Source organism: Coenobita brevimanus, chromosome 64 (assembly GCF_032717465.1).
Source record: "Coenobita brevimanus isolate Jiangsu-jjx chromosome 64, ASM3271746v2, whole genome shotgun sequence".
Lineage (NCBI taxonomy): Eukaryota > Metazoa > Arthropoda > Malacostraca > Decapoda > Coenobitidae > Coenobita > Coenobita brevimanus.
The window spans coordinates 7,985,027-8,012,655 of NC_137017.1; the positions used below are offsets into that span (position 1 = coordinate 7,985,027).

Genomic DNA, 27,629 nt, shown 5'->3' on the forward strand with positions numbered 1-27,629 from the left:
GTGGAGTGCGAAGTAATTAAATCCCTGATAGCAGTACTTTCTCAGAGTTTTACAATGGTAAAAGTATACTGTAGAGCCTAATAAAGCAATGTCTTACAGGGCCTGTGAGACTTTGAACTAGTGCCATCTGAGTCCGGTGACTAAGAAACTTGCTCCATTTACCTTAACATGGTAGAGACTGAGAACAAGGTGAACAGATGGTTTGGGAGGGAGTGTGTCCACAACAAAGGAAGGCCTCGTGGAAATGTGTCTATGGCAGAAGAAGGCTTGGAGTGGTGATAGAAGCTTGTGAGATATTTCTGTTGCTGCCACTGATAATCTCTGGTAGTGGGTGCCAGGCAAAAAAAATAATGATTCATACTCAAGACCTTAGGGATTAATTTGAAAGGCAAATACAAGAATGACTTTATTCCTATCAAAAGGGAAGGCGCACAGGGTGATATGAAATTTATGCTACGTTTCCAATATGAGCCAACGAAGGACAAAAACTGAGCTCTTGTCCGTGCACTGTGATTGGCAAGTGTGTTCTATGTGGCATCTCTTATTTCTTGTACATACCTAAGAAGGAAATGGAAGAAAATTTTACAAGTAATGCCTGCATCTGCTATTGAACATACAGGTAACTGTCTATGTATGAAGAGCAAGTGTAATACAGCCAGCTTTCAGTTTGCAAAGATTACTGAACAAACTATTAGAGTACAGGATGAAAAAATCTATTCAAATGATGTAACTAGGGCATTCTACATTTTCCTTTCTTTTCCTCCATGAAAATTATAAAAATTAGGGCATTACATGCTTTTCTTTTTCAAACAGTATGAAACTACAGTACCAGGAAGATCATGTAAAATTCACCCATCTCATTATCGTCAACCGCATACAATACTGCATAAACATACTTCCAGGACAAAGCATCACACTAGTACAGAATATGCTACACATTTGTTGATCAGTAACCAAAGAAACATCATGAACCAATCGCATATAGAGTTGGGAGATACAAATATTACTGGCATTCCAACTCAGTCATTAACATAATCATGTTTGTGCAAATACAATGAAACAGTACCGTGATTGTTCCTTCAATCAAACTAGCTCAATTAGCCCCTTCAATCCACGGATATAATTTTTAATCTCATTATTGCTCCTTCCAGACCATTTTACCCAACTTAAAAAGGATTTCTCATACTGACTGGCTTATTGAATTGTTTCTAACTCTTACAGTTTGAAAAGTCCCTCCTAAACTGAATAAAACCACCTAGAAGTAGGACCAATACAAAAAAAAAAAAAAAAAAAGTATTACTGAAATGAAGTGGTTTAGTATTTGCATTTGTTAAATACACCAGTCTTATTAGTTGTGGAACTTGTCACACACTCAAATTTCCAAAAGTAGAATCACAATCCAAAATACATTTTGAAAATCTAAATACTGGAAGACATATTCACATGTAAGAAAGCAAACTGCATTAGAAAACACCAACAGAGTACAGGTACGTGCAAAAATCAGTCAGATAAAAGATCATAATTGGAACTCCAAAAAAAAATCTACCCCAAGCTATCATCAATAATTACCTTAGTATATAAAAAGGCAGTGATGTTTTTGACGAGAAGCCTGGCTGCTATGTCATCAAAAAAGCTCTCAGGTGAGGATATGGTATTGGTAGGCCAATGTTACAATCATGGCCAAACTGCTTTAAAAATTAACCCTTTCGATGTCGTGAATGCACTTAGGGTATCTTATTCAGGCTAGGTCAAAACTATCTTATTTACGTGATGAAAAACTCAAGCAGTCCAAGAGTTAATTCAGACACTGTACAACCCACTGACCACTTGTACTTCTCTCAGCTAATAAAAGTTAACTTGGAGCAGCCTGAGTAAAATAACTTGAGAGCGTCCATAGAAAGCGAAAGCGTTAGTACCTTTACTGCACGCCTAACTCACACCAGAAAACACAATAAAATTCTGAAATATAGCTACATTAATCACTGTACCCTGGCAAATTCAGATGCTCTATGCACTTTCCAGTTTTTAAAATATTTAATTTCCAAATTTCATTAGTAATTTTTTTACTACTGAACATCAACCTTCTGGTTGGTATTTGGGCTCCTAAAAAAATAAGTTTCATCATCATCATCATCATCATCATCATCATCATCATCATCATCATCATCCAGACCTCCTTTCCCATCCTAAGGCAGGGTGAGAAGTAGAAATGTCCAGACAGCCTAAATTTGCCCAATCTAATTGGCAGTTTTATTTAAGTAATTCTTTGCTTAAACAACAATTACCTGGTTGGTAACTTGACTACTAAAAAACAGTTCTGGAGTTTCAAGTGCTTCATGAGTAAGTATTTGGCTATACATCGATCTTCATGTTGGAACTAGGGCTACTACTAAAGTACAAAATTATTACAAATATTTCTGTAACCCTCACTTCCAGGAACACAGCTCCATCCATAAAAATCAATTATACAGGAAGTCACAGTATGCTATTCTGTTTTTCATGGACAAGAAACTATATTTGTTTACAATACTTTTTTCTGCATTATCATTAAATATAAATACATACATAAATTACAACCTAATGATGATGATTACAACATTAAATAAAGAGTAAACAAAGTATGGAACTTTAACCACATATTACATGCAGCAGGCCAGTGAACAGTCAAAAATGAATATACTCTGGAACTCAGTCAAAACTGTGTGTTAGTAATGTTACTCAGTTCTGATACATAAAACTTTGTTATCAGGTAACCTGCTGCATATTGGAATACAATGACTACCAAGTATGAGTTCAAGGAAAAGCACTTCAAAGAGTTTTGATGATGCTCAACTTGATGGAGCTAATACAGCTAACACACCAGTATATGACAGATGAGTACTTTCTGTGATAGTTCATGATACACCAGTACCTTGTACACAATAGCCTATTCCATATTAGACTCACACTCAGGCACAATTCACATTCTTCTACACCTGCTAATACTTTCTAATTCCATCATCTGTAACTATATTTCATTCCATATGCATTTTAGTTACAAGTGATGGAGTCAGAGTGTGTGTGTAGGGGGGGGCCAGTATGGGCAACTATAGAAAGATGTAAGTCATGGCCTAAAGTACTTCTAATCTGAAATGAACTACACTGTACTACAGTCAGGAACCACAGACGCAGCTAACCCTCTATCTCTCCCCTATGTGGAAAAAAGTTGTAGCCAGAAAATCACACAAAAAAGATGCTGTGCAATGGTTAGGTGATAGTTTGAAGTGATTCTACACTACATGAGGACAGTTCATGATGACAGTAATCCTCATGCAGAATGGAAATGCTCTAAACTACCAACAATACATCTTCATTTGGTGTATAATTCCAACTGCAACTTCACCTAGCTTGGTGTAATATTACAGAGTGAACAGAAACCATGCCTCACGTGTGTACATAAAAGACCAGTACATTATAATTTATGGTACTGGTTCCTGTGGTGTGACTCAGAAGGTCACACACCATGTCTTGACCAAACCATCATGGCCAACTGATATCAACTTCTCATCATCCAGCCAAACCAAACCTGTCACTTGGGACTGAGGGTGCGAGTCTGAAAGTAAATAAAGCAAACATAATTACAGTAAACCATTTAATGAAGAATCACCAATAAAAAAGCTACTTTGTACTGGCTTTAACAATTTTATATCTATATATCAAAATTAGGAATCATACATCATTATACATGACATAAATAACTTCCTTGGAAACATCTGAATTAATACTGATTTCTAGACATTTTCTGATTCGTACACAGTTTCGAAATTTAAGGACAAATAAAACTGACATGAGGAAATCTGAATGACTATGCATTTTTAAACAATTAACCATAAACAAAATTTATTTTTCAGCAAACAGTGAACAGGAAGTGTGGAAGAGTTAAGAAATTAAAAAAAAAAAAAAAAAATTATAGCAGTGTATATACAATACTTAATTGGCAACTTTTAAAACTGTTCAAACTATCATTACCCATTAACTTATCACTGCACATCACCAGAGCACCACAACCCTGAACCTCTGAATCTTCACTTCCACACCTTGAACCTGTAAATGTTACCATACCCAAACTCACAGCACAAAATCATGTTGAAACAATGAATGCTATAAAAAAAAAAAAAAAAAAAAAATTAAATAAAATAAATAAATAAATCCAAGCTAAAGCACCCATAACCAACACTACAACACCAGCAGTTTTCTATCGGATTTAGATCTGGACTGTTGCCAGGCCAGTCAAGAACCTCAATCTGATTATCCTGATGCCATTTTTTGTCAACTTTCTTGACTTGTGACATGGAGCTGAATCGTGCATGAAAAAGTTGCATCCATGAATAGCAAAAAAGTTTAACTAATGATCTTTCTGAACTTGAATGTACCGGCCACCAGTCATCAAGTTCTTAGGAAAAAAGCAGAAACCTCCCCTTCCCACTTCACCTGAGGAACACCCCCATGCCATTACTGATTGTGAGTGCTTAACAGTCGGCACCATGTAAGCAGGGTCATATCAACTACAGGAGGCAGGGCAACGAACCTTGGCAGAATGCACCTGGAACACTTGAAATGTGCTTTCATCGGAAAACATAACTTTTCTCCACTCATCTGATGTCCAGTGTGCATACTTCTTGGCAAACTGAATGCACTGCTTCTTCATGCAGTCATTGAGAAGCGGTTTCTTGGCTGCGGTATGGCTTGGCAAACCCAGCTCCTTCTGCAAGCGGTGTTGGATAGTTCAAATTGAGACGTCTTGTAACAGCTGGGGATGCATTCTCTTCAATTCTGCTGCTGTCAGTCGAGGATTCTTGATAACTTACCTCTCCAGAAGCATATTTATACCTCTGGAAGTCATCCTCTTCTTTCCACCGCTATGTTTGTGCTCTGGTACGACATCAGGTGGGAGGCACCGCACTGCAGCAAAAAGGTCGACTTTGCACGTCCAGTACGTACACAAATCGTGTTGATGGGGACATTATCCTGCCTCCATGCAATGAGGCAGGAAAGTACTGCTCATCCCTTGAGCAGTACTTTCCAGGCATGACAACTCGACTTCAGGAAAATAACAGGGCAAACAGTAATGCATACGAAAAAAGAGGGAGGTGCAAGCTCGGAGCGATGGGAACATATACTCCCACTCACACTTCGAGGCAAGCTCTGACGTGCTGAGTGTTTCACCACCATCTGCCAACACCAGAGGAGTTGCTAGTTACTTCTTGCCCAAAAAATTCACTTGGTAGAGGTGGAAACACAAAGCAAAAACAGACAACTCTCCCAGAGCAACTGTGTGTGTGTAGGTCCTATAAATCTGTCCGTGTGTGTGTGTGTGTGTGTGTGTATATATATATATATATATATATATATATATATATATATATATATATATACATTTTATGTTATGAAGGAAAACTTAATGAAGACCACTTACTGTCATTACTGGCACCTTTACAAATGCTTCATACTTTATGTCCACCACAAACCCCACATACAGGTGAAACATTAGACAGGACTAACAGACAGGCAATTCTGTGCTGCAGTTGCTTAAGATCAACTCAACCATGGTAAAACTATCCAGAGAGAAGAAAGTATAAAGACTCAAACATACCGTACACTGAAGTTAATATCTGTTCAGCTGCTGGAAACTACTACATCTGCAAATGTTCTAAGTCCAATTATTCTTACCATCAGATCAAAAGTTACAATGGAGGTGGCAGACATGTTCTTTTTCAGTCATCATGCTGAAATGTGCTACTGTAATACTGCAATATACTAATACACACAGACATAGCTACCAACCACCTTAAATGGCGCACAGTACCATCATACATATTCCTGTCCCACAAAATTTAAAAAGCACTTGTGCAAGGGCTGACATGATAGTGAGCTACTGAGCTGGCAGGAACTGACTATAGCTGCAATCATGCCAATACCCCTCTATGACGCTATACAACTGCAGCATACAGAAGTGTCAAAAGACAAATTCCCACACTAAAGTAAAGTAATACTCCCCATTCACAGGTTATTGTGTAACAGCACATGCACAAAACCACAAATATATTTCTACTTGTAACCACCAAGAAATACTATGGTTTAAGCATTGAAAAACCATACATCTGTGCAAGCCTGAAGGTATTCTAGTCATCATGCATGCAAACACCAACAACCAAAAATAAAGTTTCACCATACATGCTAACTACAGCAACCAAAAATAAAATTTCACCATGCATGCTAACTACAGGTAAAAATAGTTTCACCATGCATGCTAACTACTGCAACCAATAATAAAGTTTTAACAACCGCTCATTTAAAACTTGACACTCCATATTTTGACAATTCCATCGTGGCCTCCGGACACAACACGTTCGTTGTCAATCCAGGCAAGCCCTGTCACCTGCGCCTGGGGGTGGGAATCTGGTGGACGGGTTGGAGGGTCAGGATCGTACAATCATCACACTAACTACAATATTTTCTTAGGAACACACGATCATCACACTACCTGCAAATTCTATTAAGAACATACAATCATCACATAACTACATTTTCTATGGAATAAGCAATCATCACACTAACTACAGTACTGTAATTTCTTGGATAGCAAAATAACAAATGAATAACATGAATGAAAAGAGGTTAAAATTAGTAATAATTAACAGTGCAACCTCTAAAATCTGAAGTGTTTGTTTCCACAAACTATTTGAACTTTTGAAAAATCTGAACTTGAGTTAAAGTATTTATCTAGCTATCCTTGAAGTTTAGACATGCTTTTAATATGAGCTTTGCAGTATGGGTTACCTAACTTGCACCAGGTATCCTGTTTTCCAGTGCTTTTATAATACTGACAGTTTTTCTTTTATCTCTATTAACTCAAGTAATAGTGGTAGGTGAGGGCGCTCACCATCCACTCACTCGATGTGGTGCTTCTCTCGGGTGACTGCCCTTTCTTTCTTCCTTCCTTCTTTTCTTCCTTTCTCTTCTGTTTTCTTTCCTTTCTTTCCTCTTCTGTCTGTCTACAAGTGACTCTACACTGAATGAGAACCCAAACGGTTTCCTGTACACCAAGAAACCACTTACTATGCTGGGCAGTAACCATATAACCAAATTATGGCGCCTGGTGATTTAGTGGATACCGGGTAATTAAGGCGCTCCAGTCAGATTGAGCCTGTGCAGGTTTATATCCAAGGAGTGGTTATTGCTCACATAATGCCACTCAGGGATGAGTGAAGCAGGTCACTCACATCTTAAATGTCACGAAGTATGTTTCTTGTACATTTCTACTTTCTTATCTTCTGTATGCCCTTCTGTTCTAAAATACTTTGCAACTGTATTCATATTTAACACCCATCAATAAACTGTAAGGGAAAATAATTTTGTATTTATTTACTCGTGTAAAACAACAACCGTACATGAATATTTACATTTTTTACCAACATCTTGCACTGAGTAGCAGCTCAGTTGATTGTTTATTATACAGTACAGCCTGACTGATGTGGTGTGATGCTACACATTTCTTCACATACTGTTCATTGCTCACCCATAGAACGCTCTGTTAACTCATGATGTATTTTATGATAATGTACATTTATACAAGTCTGCATTATTATAATCTTGCAGAAATATCAGTATTTCATGTAGCGATGCAATACGTATGTGAACGTGCGTAAAGTGAGTGGAAAAGGATGCGTGAGGTTTATATTTACTGTGGAGTTATAGGGTAATTTATTCAAATATAAATTGCAGTGCTTTAAGTAGCATAAATTGTCTACAAAAAGTATTTTAGGAGACTGCTGCCTACCAACAATCAAGCCTATGTTAAGAGTAAACGTCATTAGTTAATGACATCTGACAAGCGGTGTTCCATGGTGTTGCGTGGTTAAGGGATATTTATCATAATTTCACTCGACAAAGAACTTTAAAATCTTTTCACAATGCTTTGTAATGTCGTATACTGTCACGTTTCTAACACCATCACTATCTTTGAGAACATGTGCAAAGATAGTTATTTATTCTAGTTTCGGTCTTCACAAAACTTCTGAGTACTTTCACATTTCATATGGTTGTGTTTCCAACAATACAATCGTCTCACAATACGTGCACACACACTACGTACTTCTGGGTGGCTTGTTACGTTGCACACTGTTTTCACAGCACTGCACCAGTTGGTAAAACTAGGATACCTTTTTGAGGTCACAGTTACGTGAAATCTGAATAATTTTTACTTGAATAAAAAAAAAAACAGAGTTTTTTTTACCATAAAGAGGAAAGGAAACTTATTACAGGTGACCAGACACTTTATAGAAAGGTTATTGGTGCCAGATAAGTGTAGTTTTAGTTTTAGATGCTAGATGCAGTCATTTGTAAGCTAAGCTTGTGAAATGAAAATGACAGATCTCATAAATTATGGTATTTAAACTTCAAATGTTTCCGAGCTTAAGACATCTGAATTTCTGAGGTTGCACTGTATATGCTGGCAATCATCACACTAACCAAAATAATCTGCATTAAAAAAAAAATGAGATTTCAGTATCAACAGGCTGTCTAAATGTAATAACACTATATATGTTGACATATATAACTCATTCCTGGGTATCAAACAGTGCAAGACCTTAGAATAAAAAAAGGGCAACATTAATGAAGAAATAAGCCAAATTAAAAAATATATGCCAGCATGCGTTGAACATTACTTATCATCAAATACTGTGAAGATATTAAAGTAAAAAAGTGCCAGAATTAACCAGTACTACAGAGATATTCATAATGTGTACTACAATAAGACTGGTAAAAATTTAAAACTACCACTGTACCAAAAGCTATGGAGGCATTGGCATTTTTACCTTACCATAGTGTATTGCAACAAAAGAAGAAGCACTTCTGGCCAGCATATATTAATAACAAGAGGCTTTAATTGATACATAAGTTAAAAAGATTCAATTATTACCGGTAATGGATATATGAGGCAATCCTAGCCAGAGTTCCATAAGTACCATCCATCCATCCATTGTCCAATCCAAAGTTGCCCCATGAGGAGAAAAGGAGACCGGGACTAGGCAAGTTAGTCCTGACATTTAACCCTATCAGATTTCTGGGCCGGGCACATTATGTCTGTGCTTGACTCAGCCACTCTCTCACTGACCCACATCTTTGCGCGGCGTTCTTTTTCCTTGATCCTTCTGCGTAAATACACTTTCATGATAAAATGTTGGTTTTGGTATCATTTTAAAGCTGAATAGTTGTACTTTATCGTAGTATGTAAAAAAAAAAAATAAATAAAATAAATAAATAAATAAATAAATTGTAAAAATGACAAGTTGAAGTTAGGCGAAAACCAAAACTTTATACCTTGCCACAGAAAAGTATTTAGCAAAAAAAATTAAAAAAGATATATATGTCTTGTTTAAACAATGCAAAACTACAATTAATTACCTTTACAATGATATATAGATTCTGGTAATTTTTGCATTTTATTGAGCTGTAAAGCAAAAGGAAAGAGATTTACAATTTTATTTGTCTCAGCCACATATACGTTTTGCAATCTTTTTCTTTGATCGATCAGTGTAAATACTCTTTTTACGGTAGGACGCTGGTTGTAGTGTTATTTTGAAGCTGAACAGTTGTACTTTATCACAGTTTGTTTAAAAAGGGAAAACAAAGAGAATAAAATGTCAAAGTGATAAGTTGAAGTTAAGCAAAAATAAAAAGTTTTATACCTTGCTGTAGAAAAATATTCACCAAGAATAAAGTGATAAAGAAACAAAGCCATGAGTCAGACTAGCTGTGCAGCACCTGCCAAGCATAGAGCAACCATTCCGTGATGTCACACTCAAGTCTCTTTGTTCATCCATCCATCCATCATCCAATCCTACATTGCCCCATGAGGAGCGTAGGAGCCTGGGGCTAGGCAGTTGGTCTCGACATTTAAGATGAGAGTGACCAGTCTCACTCATCCCTGAGTGGCATTACGTGAGCAATCAACCCCAACCACCCCTTGGATATAATGCTACACAGGCTCAATCCGACTGGAGTGCCTTAATTACTCATTAAACCACCAGGCGCTATAATTTTGTTATATGGTAACCACCCAGCATGGTTACTGGTTTCCCGGTGTACAGGAATCCATTTGGCTCGCGTCACTCACTGTAGGGTCACCCATAGGCTGAAGGAAGAGGAAAGAATGAAGGAAAGAAAGACAGAAGAGGGAGTGTAAAGTCACCCGTAGGCAGAAGGAAGAGGAAAGAATGAAGGAAAGAAAGACAGAAGAGGAAAGGGCAGACACCCAAAGCAGCACTACATCGAGTGAATGGATGATATGCGCCCCCACCTGTGTGTGTGTGTGTGTGTATATATTAATAGAAGGTTTATATCCAAGGGATGGTTGGGGTTGATTGCTCATGTAATGCCACTCAGGGATGAGTGAGGCTGGTCACTCTCATCTTAAATGTCGGGACCAACTGCCTAGCCCCGGGCTCCTACGCTCCTCATGGGGAAATGTAGGATTGGATGATGGATGGATGGATGGATGGATGGATGGATATATATATATATATGTATATTATGTTTCTATTATATATATTATATTTATATTCTATATATTTATATATATATATATATATATATATATATATATATATATATATTATATATATATATATATATATATATTATGTTTATATTATATATATATATTATATATATATATATATATATATATATATATATATATATATTATATTTATATTATATATATATATATATATATATATATATATATATATATATATATATATATATATATATATATATATATATATATATTATAAACATAATATATATATATATATATATATATATATATATATATATATATATATATATATATTATTATAAACATAATATATATATATATATATATATATATACCAACTAAGTATAGAGAAAAAAAGTAAGATCAAAAGAAAGTAGAAAATCAAAGGGAGTCCCAACTGCAAGAACTTTCACATTGTTTACTAAGTTTATATTTCTTCTGGCACTAAAGGACCTCTGGTAGGGATGGCCTCACACTTTCTTGTTATGCATGACATTCTAACAAGAAACTGAAAAGATAAGTACTGTATATATTTCATAATTATCAAAAATGCTTCACCATGTACCATTTCATACACTGATAGTCATTACATGATAACTTCTACACTGTGAAGCACAGTATTGAAAGCAAACGAAAAACACTCTGAATAACATGAGAAACAGAAAACATTTATGATATGGTTTACTGAATCAACATGAAACATTCCAATTTCTTTTTGTGCTTAATGATCTCCAATAAAACATGCATACACCAGGCTTATGACCTTGTTTTAGTTGGCCTACAAATAGCTACAGTTTTTATACCAACATCTACCAGTATCCATAGCAGCAAGTTTTATCATTTATATATTTACCTGGTTGTCAGATCTGCAGATACAAATAATAAAAGCAATCATTCCATAAATATAAAATGAAATTAAAATGTTAATAAAGAGCATCCACCTCTGGCTTCATTACACATTATAGTTTTGGAGGAACTCCATGCTAATAATCATCTGGAAGTGAAAATAAAATAATAAAGACACAGTGAATGGCAAATGTGGAATGAAAGAGACAGATGAAGGGACAATACACAAGACAGGGATGGGAGAAAATGACACTTGGGGGAATAAAGAAAGAGAAACAGGGTGAATAAATGAGAAACGGATAAAAGAAAAAATGCACAGGGGGAGGAAGAATGAAAGAAACAAAGATGTGAGACGAATGAGACAGCAATGAGAAAAGGGTGAAAGAAAAACAGATCGGCAGAGAATGAATGTGAGATAAATGGAGTGCATGTGGCATACTCATAACAAAAGCGATAATGATGAAAGACAAAGACAAGGATAGAGAATAAATTAAAGAGAAATGATGGGTGTATGGAATGAAACGACATGAAAGAACATGAAACAGTGATGGAGAAAGAATGAAAGAAATAGAGATTAAAGATGGACACAAATGCAAAATAAAGGAAGGGCATGATGCATACTCTTGATAATGATGTGCTTGCTAGGTGCTGCGAGGCTCCAGATGATGACCATTGTGTCGAGGGAACCACTAGCCACCATTCGGCTGTCAGGACTCCAGGCCACACAGTTCACACGGGCGTTGTGGAAGCCCCATTCAATCTTGTTGAACTTTTCGTATGAGGGCAACGAATACACTATAACCTAGAAAATGACAAGTAATGTGCCTTTAATGTTTTAAATGTCTGCACTTTCTGAGCCCCTACACTCCTTACGGAGCAATAAATGACTGGATAACTGATATATAAATTTCTGGATCATACACAACCCTCTGAAATTTGGAGAACTAGGTAAAGAAGAATGTGACACTTGTTATATCTTACAGTAAAAATACATATAAAGGAAACCCTTGATAAGTTGAACTATATGGGGCTCTAGGGTAGTTCAGCTTACCAGATTTTCTGACTAACCAGAAATACATGTAAAAGAATCTATATTACCCCCCACAACAGTTGTTTATTAATACTAAAGAAGAATTTATAAAGCAACAAAAAAAAAAAACTAAAAACAATTTGGTGCATGTCATAGGCTAGGCATGGATAGGAGGTTGCATAGCCTAAGCTAAGTTAGGTTAGGCCAGACAGAGTTAGGGAAGTAGTGTACTGTACAGTATGTGAATCTCTGAACACAAACCAACAGTGAAGGCTATTAGCATGTATACAGCAATAGAAATAAACAACAGAAAACAATTCAGTGCATTTCATTTCTTAAATTGGTGGATGTCTGTGCAAAGAGCTTTTGTAGGTTAGGCAGCTTGTGTTGGAGACAGAGATGGAGGGTTGCAACAATCACTTACTTGCATAAAGTTCTGCACTTTTTTTGCTTTACAATCAAGTAAAATAGTATGTAACATTTGGAATATAACAAACTAAAATGTACCAATTGGAATATCATCATCATCATCATCATCCGGACCTCCTTTCCTACCCTAGGGCAGGGTGAGAAGTAGCAATGTCCAGACAGCCCAAATTTGCTCAATCCAATAGGCCACGCTTCCATTCGCTAACCACTACAAGCCCCCGGAATTAATAAACTAAAATGCAAAAGTGAAACAATCTAAATAGGTGACAGCAAAAGAGCGGCACAGCCTCATCCGACGACAGTCAGAGGCAGAGTGACTGTGCGTTTGCCCAGTGCCTTCGGCTGGCTACCAGCCCTGAGTATCGGGGCAATGTTGCCGGTGTAGTTTCCCACAAAAGATAAAATATCCACAAAAGTTCCCACATGGGGATAAAATCCCCCCCAAAAAAAAATTCAAAAAATTTAATGGCTGAAATGTCCTCCCACAAAATCTCCCATGAATGGCCAAATCTCCCACAAATTTGTAAGAAATTCCCACAGAGTGACATGGCTCACTGTGAGTTCAACTTACCGGAAATTCTGTCTTCTGCAGGGTTGACTTATTGAGGCTTTACAGTATTACGGGTAATTAAATGTACATCAAACTGTGTGCTAGGAATGAATGAGCAATTTAAGAGCATTATACCTAGTGTTCAACTTCAATACATAAATATATCCCACCTTTCTGTTAGCATCACAAGCCACAAGGTATTGACTATCTGGAGAATATACCACATCAGTCACTGGGCCAAGATGTTCCAGAGTTTTTTTCTGAAACAGGTTAGAATAAGTTAATGTACACAGTAAAGGGTAAAATTCTGAAGTATAAAAACTAGGGGAAAAATAATGGCTGACGACATCCAATTCTCAATCACAGGTTCTGAATTCTCTCATTCTTTTCTGATATACAGTGATCAAACGATTACCAAAGTTGAAAGACAGGACTAGTCTCATTCAAGTTTGTGAATTCTCTCTCTTCTGTAACAAAACAGTGATGGGATAAAGAAAGACAAAAGAGAGAGCTAACCTCAGTGAGTTTGTTGACAGAATAAGTGAAGATGTGAATTAGGTTGTCTACAGTGCAATGCTGATAAAGAAAGGCAAAGGAGACATGCCAGACCTCAGTGAGTTTGTTGCCAGCAGAGGAATACAAGTGAATTACATTTTCAACGATGACAAAAAGATAATGAATGACAAAATAACTAACTTTTGAGAGTTTGTTACCAGCATAGGTGCAAATGTGGCTTAGGTTAATACAAGAAAAATAAGAAAGACAAAAGACACGGATAACCTCATTCAAGTTTTCTGAATTCTCTCAATCTCTTGTGACAGAAAGCAATAAAATGGTAATGAAAGGCAAAATAACTAACCTCTGTGAGTTTGTTGTCAGCATAGGTGTAGATGTGGACTAGGTTGTCGCCTCCTCCAACAGCCACCTCCTTGCCCTCAATATCACATGCTGAGACACATAGCCCATCCCAGCTTATTTCCTGACTACAAACCTTCTTCTGGTTCTCTATCACGCAAATCTGCAATACGCAGAAAGGTCAGACATGTTCTATCATCATCAAATACATCTTGGTCCCAATTAAAATTCCCATATGGTCGATGCGCAAACACGTGCTATTTGATATCGCGATAATTGATACACATAACTTATGGAGAAAAATTCATTTGGTAGATGAGTGACTCCAACTTTAGGGGTTAACCTTTTAAACACTGAAAATTACCCTTGTACTTAACAACAGTTTAAGTACATACAAGCACACATGTACACATGCCCTCAATGAGCTGGTCTAAACCAGTTTGCTGCCCCCCTTTCCTTCCTCCCTCTCTCTCTCTCTCTCTCTCTCTCTCTCTCTCTCTCCCTCGTAAATAATACAAAGCAATAGGCATCTAAATCACACTAAAATCATACGACCGGCTTAGTGTTATTTTACGAGGGGTGATTAGAAAGAAATGACAGTGAGTCCATAAACTTTTATTAGCATGAAGAACTATCAAACTATGACTCACATTCCTTCAAAGTACTCCCCTCCAACCTCTATGCAGCGTTCCATTCTCTTTCTCCACTTCATGAAGCAAGCGTGGTACTCTGAAGACGGTATACTTCGGAGTTCTGAATTGACGGTCCGTGCCAAGTCTTGGATGCGATGAAATTGCTTCCCAGCGATGGCAGATTTAATTTTTGGAAAAAACCAAAAGTCACAGGGAGCCAGGTCAGGGAAGTAGGGTGGGTGGGGGAGCAGAGTTATACCTTGTTGTTCCAGGTACTGCATAGTGAGGCGAGCTTTGTGGGGTGCAGCATTGTCGTGGTACAGCAAAAGGTGAGACCGACAGCGGGTTGGTGCGGTGTTGGCCTTGTGTTCCAAGACTTGTGGAAGGACCTGGTCTGTGTAGTATTGGGCTGTGATAGTGGACTTTTCAGGCATCACATCCACGCATATTGGTCCTTGAAAATTGAAAAAGATGGTGAAAAGGCGCTTCCGGCTGCGAAATCCTTCCTTCAAAATCTGAGGTCGAGGGTCTTCATCGCCCAACCACACCATGTTTGACTGCTTGTCACGGGTTGTGAAGAATGAAATCCAACACTCATCTCCAGTAGCAACATCTGAGAACCGTTTTGGACCATTTGGTTCAAATTCAGCAAGCCAGACACGACAAATCCTCACCCGTTCAGCCTTTTGCTCATCAGTCAACAAATGGGGTATCCATCGACAACACTTCTTCCTCAGGTGTAATTGTTCATGCACGATGTCATATGCACTCCCATAACTGATATCAAGCTCCAAGGCTAAGAACCTAAGAGTTACAGTTGGATCCTCGTCAATGATGGACCGTGCACTGACAGTTGTTGCTTCGGTCACGGATGTCCGGGGGCGTCCAGAGCGTTGTTCATCTTTCAATTCAGTTTTTCCTGCTGTGAAAGCACGAATCCAGCGGGAAACAGTTTCCAGGGAAGGAGTAGTGTCTGGATAAACTTGTAATAATTCCCCTCGCATCTCTGTTGCTTTCTTTCCCAGTTTCCACCTCGTAAAAATGTAGAACCTGCAGCCTTCTTTCGAGTAATCCATGTTTCTGGCCAGAGAGCAAAAACAAGAGTGAAGCATTCACTCACAACAATAAAACAAGAAAAGTCAGGCATACGGCGACAAGTTCAAACTCGTAAGGACAGGCAACTCTGCACTCTCCTTGCTCCCCTACCTCCCATCATTCAAGGTTTTCATGTTATAGCACGAACTGTCATTACTTTCTGATCACCCTTCGTATATTATATTATGAATTATTGTGATAAAATATAAGTGCTTTAGTAATATTTTCGTGATAACTGATGAAGTCATATGCTAAGTGCAAAAGCTTGCGACCATTTTCGGGGTTGCTTGCGACCATTTTCGGGGTTGCAAACTGTGTAGTTATGCAATGAAATGACTCATAAATGTCATTATATCAATAAGTTTTAAAAAAGTAATGTCTTTCACGAAGTTTTACAAAGTCTGTAATGATTTTCCTCACATTGCTACTGTTTCCCAATAAAATTATACGAAACTGGCTACAAAAATTTTTTCGTTTTTTTTATTATTATTGTAATTACTGTGATAAGATAACATGGCAGTAACCCTATTCTGTGCAAAACTAATCATGTGGTTTGGTGGAAATTTATGCCTCGCCGGACTATTTCCCATGTGAGACGGTCAAAACACACCTTGTATTTTCTCAAGCCGTTCACCAGGCTGAGAGTACCTATGAACATGCAGTTTGATGCAAACGATAGTAGAAAGATTGAACCTTGTTTGACAAAAATTTTAGCTCTTAAGATTGAGGATATGTGGGTTAAAACACGTGTTGAAAACACACCATTTTTTTTCTTATTTCTCCTCACTGAGCGCATCAATTGTTGTAGTTGCTGTCGCAGCCAAAGCATTAAGACATCTACAGCAGCCAAGATTTGGCTGATCTGCATCATGGAGAGCTGTACTGGTGTTTCTGGCATCAGTGTAACCTCCTCTTGTCTCAACTTCTGTAATGCGTCTTCGATAGATGCTGCAGTAATCACATCTTTTGTTGTGGTGGCTTCACCAGCATTGTTAATTTCAGATGCTGTGGATATTAAGAGACAGCTCGAGCAATTTGCAAATCATGCTATTTGATCACGTGCTAATTGGGACCCAGGTGTATTTCAAAAATTATGCTTTAACAGCTTGTTCTTACAACCTGTCATTAAACACATATCAACCACCATGGCTGGAAGAGCTCAAATTCACTACCACTCAAACTACAATAGGTTGGGATGTGTGGAACCTAAAACAAATACATCATAATTGCATGCTGGCCACAAATCTTTTCATACCTGCAGTGGCAAGGTGGCTTCAAGCCCTTAAAGGTTCAAAGTTATCATCAACATCATTCATCAGCATCATCCGGACCTCCTTTCCCACCCTCGGGCAGGGTGAGGTGCAGCAACATCCAGACAGACAAAATTTGCCAAATCAAACAGGCCACGCTTCCATTCACTCACCATTCAAGCCCCTGGAATCCTGGCTCTATCTGATACACCAGAAACATTCACTACATTCTGTAGCTTTACATAAATGTATCTGATAGAGTCAATCTGGATGCTGTCACGTTAAAAAAGGGTGCCAAATCCCTGATTATGCGTTTCTCCTCACAACATTCATCCAGCTAGTTCGATCTCTTGTTAGTCCCCTAGCCTCAAAGACTTCCAAACCTCTCTTCCTCACATACTCATCCACCATATCCCTAAACCTTCTCCTTGGCCTACTGCACAAAAATAATAAAAATTGGGGAAAAGTCCACACCTTCACACTATGTTTTAATCATGTGGCTCTTACCTCTTGAGTAGTGACAGCAATTACTGAGTCACCTAAAGCTGCAATCATCTTGGGTTGTGATCCCAAGGAAACAGACTGTCCAGTGTATGTCTTCTCCACAGGATCTAGGAAAAATTAAAGGATAAATCTTCAGGTATGTTCAGTGGGTAATAGTTCTCTTATTTAACCCCTTCACAGGTAACATCAAATGCTCTACTACTGCCAAAAATGATAACAATAACATTCATTCATTCACTCATTCATTCATCGTCTAATCCTACGTTGTCCCATGAGAAGCGCAGAAGCCTGTGGCTAGGCAAGTTGGTCCTGATATTTAAGATGAGAGTGACCAGCCTCACTCATCCCGGGGTGACATTACATGAACAATAAACCCCAACCACCCCTTGGATATAAACTTTCACTGGCTCAACCCAAATGGAGTGCCATAATTACCCACTAAACCACCAAGCACCAAAATTTGGTTATATGGTTACTACCCAGCGTAGTACATGGTTTCCTGGTGTACAGGAAACCATTTGGCTTGTCACTCAGTGTAGAGTCACCCACATGCAGAAGGAAGAGGAAAGAATGAAGGAAAGAAAGACAGAAGAGGGAGTACAAAGTCACCAATAGGCAGAAGGACGAGGAAAGAATCAAGGAAAGAAAGACAGAATAAAAAGGAAAGGTGGATGGAGGAGAGGTAATAATAATAACAATAATGGTGGTGGTAGTACAGCTAAGTAACCTATCACATACAGCCAGTCCACACTATTCAGGTTGAAGGTATATATCATTCTATGCACACTATCAATGATTTATTATACATCATGCGTTTCTGTACTGAATAACAGCTATATTTCAATCAGTTTTCCTGCTTCAGATCATAATGTTCATTGCATTCTTCCGAGTTTCTCAAAATGCAACTACTGTACCAGTATTTTAACTGCAAATTTACACAAAACAGTAGCAGAGAATAGGTTAGAGCACATCTTACTTACCAATGACCTTAATGCTGTCATCAATACCAGCAGTGTAAACATGATCACCCATCACCACCAAGCCACTGACATTGTTTCCGTGACCTTTCCCACCTATTCGGTCGTTGGTACCTGGTCCATGAAAGCAAAGCAAGATGTGAAAGCACAAAAATCAGGCTTAAATTTGTAGAATGCAGATATAAAACCACCATCCCAACCCTTATTCCCACCTTTAAGGAATGAATGGTCAAGTCTATGCCGTCAGGTACATAAAAAATACAAATAAATAATTAAATACAGTACCATACACAAATAAAATCTCAAATCCCACCTGTGGCCACATCCCAGACAGTGACAGTCCCATCCACTCCGGCTGTATACAGACTGCTCTTATCTGCTGAGAGTGTCACCCGGGTGATTGGCTTGTTGTGACCCTGAGAAATGTGATATACTGTAGAGTCCATTAAAAAAGAATTGCACTTGCCATGACTCATCCTTTCACACCTAACTTATTCACTCACTTGAACTCTATCATCTCTAACTGCAGTCCATTCCAGATTACAAATACAATATAGTTACAGATGATGATGATGGTTGGAACAAGTATGGAGACATGTGTGAAGGGTGCAAGATTTTGTGTACTGTAACATTAATTCAGAATGGCAGAGAGAAGTCTCTCATTTTGGCTACTTATTCAGTCAATCTGTTAATGTTATAAAACTTGGCAATTCACAGCTATAGCTTACATCTACTGCTTATCTCTTATAATTCATGACTTAGTATCTCCAATCTAATGACAAACATGTTGGATTATTCATGCTTTATTCAGATAATTTTATCCAGTTTAGGGGACACTTTTTCAACTGCATGGTTTGATATAGCCTTCAATAACCCCTTCCAAAGAATAGGTCTTTGCTGAGCTGGATAACTGTTTGGAAGTAGCAAGAATAATATATCACTGAAGTGAAGACTTAAAAAAAAGAAAAAGAAAAACAAAGGAAAAAAAAAAGAGAAGGATAAATGTCTTCACAACAATAGTCTCAAATCATCTTTATTAACTATCATATGTAAAGCACTGTTTCCAGGCAATGCAAATGCCTCATTTTCTCATGTTCACCATACCAGACAAACTACACTCAGCATCTTTAATATTGTACATGTAAAGCAGAGAACTAACAAAAGATATAATTAGGTTGGTATCTGGGAAACCACAGATGTACAAGAAACAGGATGAAAAAAAGACATACAAGGTAATGAACATTAAAACCCTATCCAGTATAATATATATATATATATATATATATATATATATATTATATATATATATATATATATATATGATCATTTTGTGACATACTCTTTATCAACCTGTTGGTGTTACTGTTGTTGTTGTGGATCCAAGCACATTTCAATAGGAACCTTGTTGATTGCAGGAAACCAGCCGCTTCAGCCAGATACTTATAGAAATCTTCTGCTGATGTCATACTGAAGGATTGTCTATGTTGTGAATGTGAAGCAAGCTAAGAGGTCATGGTGGGAGGGGCTGCATATAGTGGTTTGTTCACAGGTTATAATTTGAGATGGTATTGAAGCTTTTAATGTTGAGAGCCACACCATAGTCTAAGTGAACTTGTAGTCTCTCTGGAAAGGGTATTTTCTGTGGGATGAATGCCTGGTGGAGGTTCAAGAAGGATGCTATTTGGCAATAGTCCTGGATGGCTGTGGCAGCTGTTTGTGCACATATATGTAGACATCTATGACTGTTACCTTTACAATCCTCTTAGGCTTTTCTGGGTTGTCAAGATCGAGGTAGCTGATGAAGCCTGACAGCGACACTGAGAGAAGGAAGTCGCCAACCCACATACAGGAGATCTGCTGGTCCTCCAGCTCAGTTCCCATGATGAACTCTGCCACCATCTCCCCTGATTCAACATCCCACACTTTGCACGATTTGTCACCGCTGGCTGACAGCAGTCGTTTGCTGTCTGGACTCCAAGACACCTACAATAATCACAAAAGTTCACATGCAGTCCTCATGTAAAGTCAAGATTGTGTTCCCCAATATAAACTTTTTCCTTATATCTGGTACAAAAAGATTACAGTACTATGGACTTAACTGCAAAAAATAAGACCACCAAAAAGGGCAATTTATACTAAGAACTTATTGTATTTACCTACTACAACTGTATATCATCAACCTATCCCTAAATCTGAAGTTTACTTAGGATGAAGGGAATCTACGGCAAGGAGGAGTCATTTTATCCTGATAGCAATATAACAAGGCAAGGAGCAAAGACTTCCTGACATACACTCCTACTTTTAGGAAAGTCAGGGAATTAGTGGGCAGCACCTCACTTCAGGGATATACCAAAGCTAGTAAACACAGGCTGCTTTACCATTAAATACATTTCCAACTATCTTAACCCTCTCAGAAATTCTGGCCCGAGAACCCCCACTCCCCCTCCCTGTTTCAGCCTAGCCAGATGTTTCCCCCGCGCTGAAAGTACGGTTTATACTTTTCATCACAGAATAGGCCCTAATACAGATACCAATTATTCTTTTGATGCGTTGGAAAGCCAAAAGGAGTGACTTTCTTTTGTTCTCGGGCTGTATATTTGTAAACTGTACACTAGGAAACTATTTACTACAATGGGTGGTAATCATATAACCATATTATGGTGCCTGGTGGTTTGGTGGGCAATTAAGGCACTCCAATCAGACTGAACCAGTGCAGGTTTATATCCAAGGGGTGGTTGGGGTTTACTGCCTAAGTAATGCCACTCAAGGATGTGCGGGGCTGGCCACTCTCACCTTAAATGTCAGGACCAACCTGCCTAGCCCCAGGCTCCTACACTCCTCATGGGACAACATTGGATTAGATGACGAATGAGTGAATGAATAAATTTATGTAGAAATAAGTGTGTGAATACTACCTAGTGTTCACTCACAAAGAAATTGGAACTTTATGAGGAAGTAAAATATTATTTCTAAATACAATCCCTCTTCTGTTTGACATCAAAGCAATATAAACATATATTACACAGTCTTTGAGTGATTAAGTGTATTGAGCACATGAAAATTTGCTATAGTACTATTTTCTGTTCACATTCAAAGCAAGATTTATTGTAAAATATTAGCAACAAAAAGTAAAAGATTTGCCACTTGCAACTTGGACCAGTGATACACACGTTTACAGTTAGGCACACCACTGCCAGATATACGAGCCTCTATTGCGTATGAAAGCAGATCATATGCCTTTTCTTTCTTGGTTTTTTTCATCTAGTGATTCATGTGAGACTAAATGCGTATGAAAATCGTGAGGGGGTTAAGTAGATCATATGCATCAAACACGTATGAAAACCATGACAGGGTTAATACCGTGCCATACTTTTCAAATCCTGTGGTCATATCCTTTTTATTTTAATGTTCAGTAGTTCTGTGCTTAAATAATCTCCAGCATAATATAGATACAACATAAAGAAACTTTTAAAAAATTTATCTGGTTTCAGAGACCAGAAACCATATTCTCATCAGCTATGGATACCAGTAATATCTAACATGGATATTATCAGTTATTATACATGGCACTTCAATAATCTCTTGCCTCTAATTACACCAAGCTATGCTCATATAAAACTGCTATAAATAACAACAGAATAGGAATGAATAATTTTTAACAAATCACTAATGAAGAGGTGTCGGAAGTCTCCTAATTAGAACAGAACTCTCCCAAATACGATACAGTATAAGGCAGTCAGCTGAGCCTTCCTCCACACACTGAATGAGGATAAAACATCAGTACTTACAGCATAAACACCACCCTTGTGTGCTGGATTCCCAAGCTCCTTGTCTAAGTCAGAATTTGCTCCATTGTACACAAAAATCTTGCCATCAAACCCTCCAGTAGCATACTTCTCTCCATTAGGTGCATAGCGAACTGACTGCACAAATTTGTTATGATCCTGGAAAGTGCAGGGGAGACTGTTGCATCACTATATCAAAATGCATAAAAAAAATTACTTCATTCAATGGATACAAGCCCAAGGTTAAGCTACAACACTATTGCACATTATACTAGCTATTCTATCTACTGTATATCTAAAAACTACTGCAAAATAGTCTTGTATTTGCAACACGTAACAAGACAAATGAATCAAGTATTGCAAATGGTAATGATGAAAAAAGTGAGTGGCATTAGTTGATAAAATACATCTACTGCTGCTGTTGATGTACTCTCTCTCTCTCTCTCTCTCTCTCTAAAAAAAAAAAAAAAAAAAAAAAAAAAGTAGCAGCCAATCCCATCAGGTGTAGGAGGCCGAGGCTAAGGTACTGGGCAAAACTACTTCCACTGGTGGCATTAGCCTATATGATCAAAATACCACCAGTCTCAGGGATCTAACCTATGCAAGGCCATCACACTCAGGGGCATTGTCACTTGATTACAAAATGCTAAACAAAACAAGAGAAAAAAAAATCATATGTCATAAAATATTATACAGATGAAAACTGCTGACAAAAAACAAAAATATCTAGAGATAACAAAAATATCTAGAGATACCCACTGTCAGTAAATTAATGCAAGATATTCCAACAGTACCAATATGTAAACACTTCACTATCCTGTATATGGTCTCCCCAAAATAGAACAAAATCAACCGTGCAGCATTCAGAAAATTATATCACTATATGGTACAAAAAGGTAAAGGGAGAGTTTTCAAATCCCTTCACAAGTATTCAGCAAAGGTAGAAATAAGCCAGTCTGCTGTCTTAGTTTATCCTGGCTTTTAATATTCTTGCATCAGTTTTCAAAAATCATAACTTGCCAGAACATAAGTTAACTAAAATTATCAGCAAGCACTTAACTAGGCAATAATGAAAACATATCATGCTCAGATATGGCATGGTTTGTTTCTTTTTACAAAGTAGGATTTATAATTGAAAAATAAAAATGGGATTTACAAGATTCCACACTTGTCAAAACAGGCATTATACTGTATAAACAATCAGTAACCTAACAAAAAACCAAACTTACACTCTTAGTACACTTGAAAGCAAATGGTGGACCTTCAAAGAAAGCAGACTTGCTATCTTCAGAGCCTGTGGCAATGCGGAATGGTCGAGTTGGTTTCCATGCCACAGAGTTGATAGCCTTGGTGTGGCCAGAGAGTTCCCCCTTTACTGATGCACCAGTGTCCATCATGAACACATGAGCAAACCTGTCACAAAAATACACCTCTGCTGAACACATGCTAAATCTGGACATCAGCACAAAATTCAGCATGCAATATACAATAAACTTCAACATTCCACTGCCCAATTACAAAATGCTGTTCACAATTAATTTCACATAACTAAACTAAAGTAATACCGGTACATACTGTGCTACAAGAAAGCAAATTCTATGCATAAATATTATATACACTTACATCACAGCTCTCCTAGTTATTGCCTATCTATCTACAGCTAGATGCCTTAATCTAGTAAGGGGTGACCATAAACACACACTTCCTCCACATCGCCCTGTCCACTGCTATTTGGTCACCCTCCCTCCATCTCACACCTCCTTCTCTCATATATTTCTCTACTCCATCCTCTCATTTTTGGTCTTCTTCTCCACCTCACTCACATACACTCTCATTCTCTATCCTCTCCACATGGCCAAACCATCTCAAAGTATTTCTCATAAAACTTTCAATTGTTGAACAATATACAGGAAATGACACTGATGCTAATTACTAGCCCTACCACTATATTCACATACCCAGATTTCAACCATCTTAACCTGATCTCTTCGATCATATGACATACTCTTACTGTCTTCTTGTTATCTCCTGATAATCTGACTAAAATTAAGAAAACTTTCACATAGTTGTGCAAGTTAATGAAAGTTTGGTCAAACTCTTCCAGTTTAAAAAGTCTCTCCTAAGCTGAATAAAATTGTAAGTAGCATGACTAAAGTGGAAAAAATGCATTATTAGGTAGAAGGCGTCAACAACGTAAACCCAAGTTGAAGCCTGTGCTCACTTGCCACGCCCCTCGCCCACAACACAGATGCGCTGGGAGTCATGTGACCAGCAGAGGTCTCGGATGGGTCCTCCCAAGGGTTGGTACTCGGCCTTCAGGATGTGCTCAGGGTTGATGGTGTCCCAGATGCGCACCTTACCATGCTGATCTGCAAAACAATGATCTAACTGAAGGAATACACAAACACTTCAGTGATATACAGTACTGAACCCTGAAAATGCCACCATCCAATCCCTAATAGTTCATTCTATTTGTTGCCAGGTGTCAAAGGACAGGCTATAAACAGTAGCTCAGTACAGTTTGGGATTAAGAATTAGTCAACTCCCCTGAGACATACAATTACTCATCTCTACCATTATTGCATTACCTGTACTCTGTGGTTTATACCTATCTTCAACAGCTGAAAAGTATGTATGTTACATTAACTATATAACATTCTTCCTTGTGTAATAAAACTGCAATATAAGGCATTCCATATCCAAATCCAGTTCTACATACTAATCATCTAATATATTCATTCATTCATTCATTGCCAGACGCCATGTATCCCAGACGGGGTGGCCAAGGGCTTAGAGTTAATTGTTTTACAGGGAGGGGCACTAATCCTCCATCAACCCCACTTAACACGTAGGGATGCCAACAGCATCTGGTGTTTCCAGGCGGTCACCCATCCAAGTACTAGTCAGACTCAACGTTGCTTAACTTCGCTGACCGGACGGGAAGCAGTGTACTCAACGTGGTAATAAATTAATGACCTTTTATTTTCATCCGTCATATCCTACAATTCACAAGCTAAAATCCTGTCATCTATACCTGGTATGCAAAATTTGGTATCAGGCATGGTCAGATCATGCTTCAATAAACTCTCACAGGATCGAAACACATTGCATGCATTTATTTTTACTCTATGTACCGTACTGTACTTACAACCTAAACTTGGATCAAATTGGGTAATTTATATAAAGAAATAAAATAATCCTTTTACACTATCTTGCTTATCAAGACAAATGTAAGGCAGCATCACAAATAACCACTCTCTTATTCCTGTTTTACACCAGCATGAGGTAGAGGATAGCTAAAAAAAAAAAAAAAAAAAAAAAAAAAAGGACATAGAAGTTACCAAGTGACAGCCAATCAATTATTGTCCTTTTCCAGGCAAGTGACAATGATACAGAATGCAGGTACAATACAATGCACAGCAACAACCTCCAAATAACTTAGTTAAAAAAATAAAGCATAAGTGTAAAGAAAAGACATCTATCTATATCTATTGCCAGACGCCTCAATCCTGTTTGGGGTGGCCACAAACAAATCGCCTCCAAGTCGCCCTGTCCCCCGCCATTTCACTGCCCTGCTCCCAACTCACACCCCCCTCTCTCATATACCTCTCCACCCCATCCCTCCATCTCATCCTCGGTCTCCCCCACCCTCTTCCACCCTCCACCTCACTCACATACACTCTCTTCGTCAGTCTTTCACCCTCCATCCTCTCCACATGGCCAAACCACCTCAGTGTGTTCCTCACAACGCTCCCTATCACATCCACATCCACACCACAACGCTCCTTTATATCCTCATTCGTCAGCCTGTCTCTCCACGTGACTCCACAGGCTCCTCTTAAATAACTCATTTCCACTGCTCTCACTCTTGACTTGTGTCCTTCCAACAATGTCCAAGCTTCACTTCCGTATGTTAGAGTTGGTATCACAATACTGTCATGTAGTAACTTTTTTACTTCCATGCTCACTTCCCTGTTTCTTATCACTGCTTTCAAGGAACCAGCAACCTTTCTTCCCTGCTGTACCCTTTCAAGCACTTCACCCTCCAAACCTCCAGCCTTACTCATCACACTACCCAAATACTTAAACGTACCGTACTCACATTTTCCAATTCCTCACCATCCAACCTCGCTGTACATTCACTGACTTCACCTCTCTCAAAGACCATCACTTTACTCTTCCCTACATTCACCTTTAGGTTCCGTTTCTTACACACTCTCTCAAACTCATCCACCAAGCCTTGCAGCTCCCCTTCGTCTTCACTCAACAACACAGTATCATCTGCAAACAACAGTACAGGGAGTTTCCAAACACTATCCTCTCTCACCAGGGCCACTCCAACATCCACTACCCTACCTTGTACCTCTTTTATTACCCCATCCATGTACAGATTGAACAACCATGGAGACATGACACATCCCTGTTTCAAACCAACTTTCAAGGAGAAAAATTCACTTAGTTCACCATCCACACGTACTGCAGCCTTTGCACCATCGTACATACTCTTCACAGCATTCAACAACTTCCCATCTACTCCATATATTCTTAACACTTTCCACAATCCTTGTCTATCCACCCTGTCATATGCTTTCTCCAAATCCATGAAAGCCGCATACAACTTCTTTCCCTTCTCTAGAAACTTTTCCACTAAAGATCTAAGAATGAATATCTGATCTACACAACCTCTTCCCTTCCTAAGGCCTCCCTGTTCTTCTCCAACTAATTTCTCTGTTCTTTCTCTAACTCTGTCTATAAGTATCCTACCATACACTTTTCCTATTATACTAAGAAGACAAATGCCCCTATGATTACCACACACTTCTTTTTCCCCTTTTCCTTTGTACAAGGGAATAATTATACCTGACTTCCAGCAACTAATAACTTTCTCATTACTTCTACAACTTATATCAGGCTTATCTTAATCCACATGAAACCAACCAATCCCAGAGAGTGACATACAAGTGTAAAGGAGACTCTTACCAACTTCAGTCCTCTAGTAACAGATCTGACACAATTCATCTCCAACCTGCAAAAATACTGGGATTGCTTTTGAGACCACATGGATATTAA

At 38.2% G+C, this 27,629-nt stretch overlaps 1 protein-coding gene and 1 pseudogene across 6 annotated transcripts in view; both read right to left on the reverse strand.

Moving 5' to 3' along the window:
• Positions 1–393: 393 nt before the first annotated feature.
• Positions 394–27,629, reverse strand: part of flr (actin-interacting protein 1 flr) — a 36,633-nt gene continuing 9,397 nt past the window's right edge. For 2 of the 6 annotated variants that reach the window (XM_080276177.1, XM_080276182.1), the window contains 12 exons: positions 24,781–24,928; positions 23,789–23,972; positions 22,563–22,718; positions 20,524–20,757; positions 19,088–19,190; positions 18,778–18,888; positions 17,801–17,904; positions 14,321–14,479; positions 13,632–13,721; positions 12,074–12,254; positions 6,325–6,438; positions 394–3,592 (listed from right to left, as the gene is read on the reverse strand). In XM_080276177.1, coding sequence (XP_080132303.1) covers positions 6,332–6,438; positions 12,074–12,254; positions 13,632–13,721; positions 14,321–14,479; positions 17,801–17,904; positions 18,778–18,888; positions 19,088–19,190; positions 20,524–20,757; positions 22,563–22,718; positions 23,789–23,972; positions 24,781–24,928 — 1,577 coding nt within the window. In that variant the 3' untranslated portion in view covers positions 394–3,592; positions 6,325–6,331. Of the gene's footprint in view, positions 3,593–6,324; positions 6,533–12,073; positions 12,255–13,631; positions 13,722–14,320; positions 14,480–17,800; positions 17,905–18,777; positions 18,889–19,087; positions 19,191–20,523; positions 20,758–22,562; positions 22,719–23,788; positions 23,973–24,780; positions 24,929–27,629 lie in introns of those variants that run through there. The other 4 variants (XM_080276181.1, XM_080276180.1, XM_080276178.1 and 1 more) reach the window with 4 other exon arrangements.
• On the reverse strand, positions 25,415–25,535 carry LOC145404759 (5S ribosomal RNA; annotated as a pseudogene).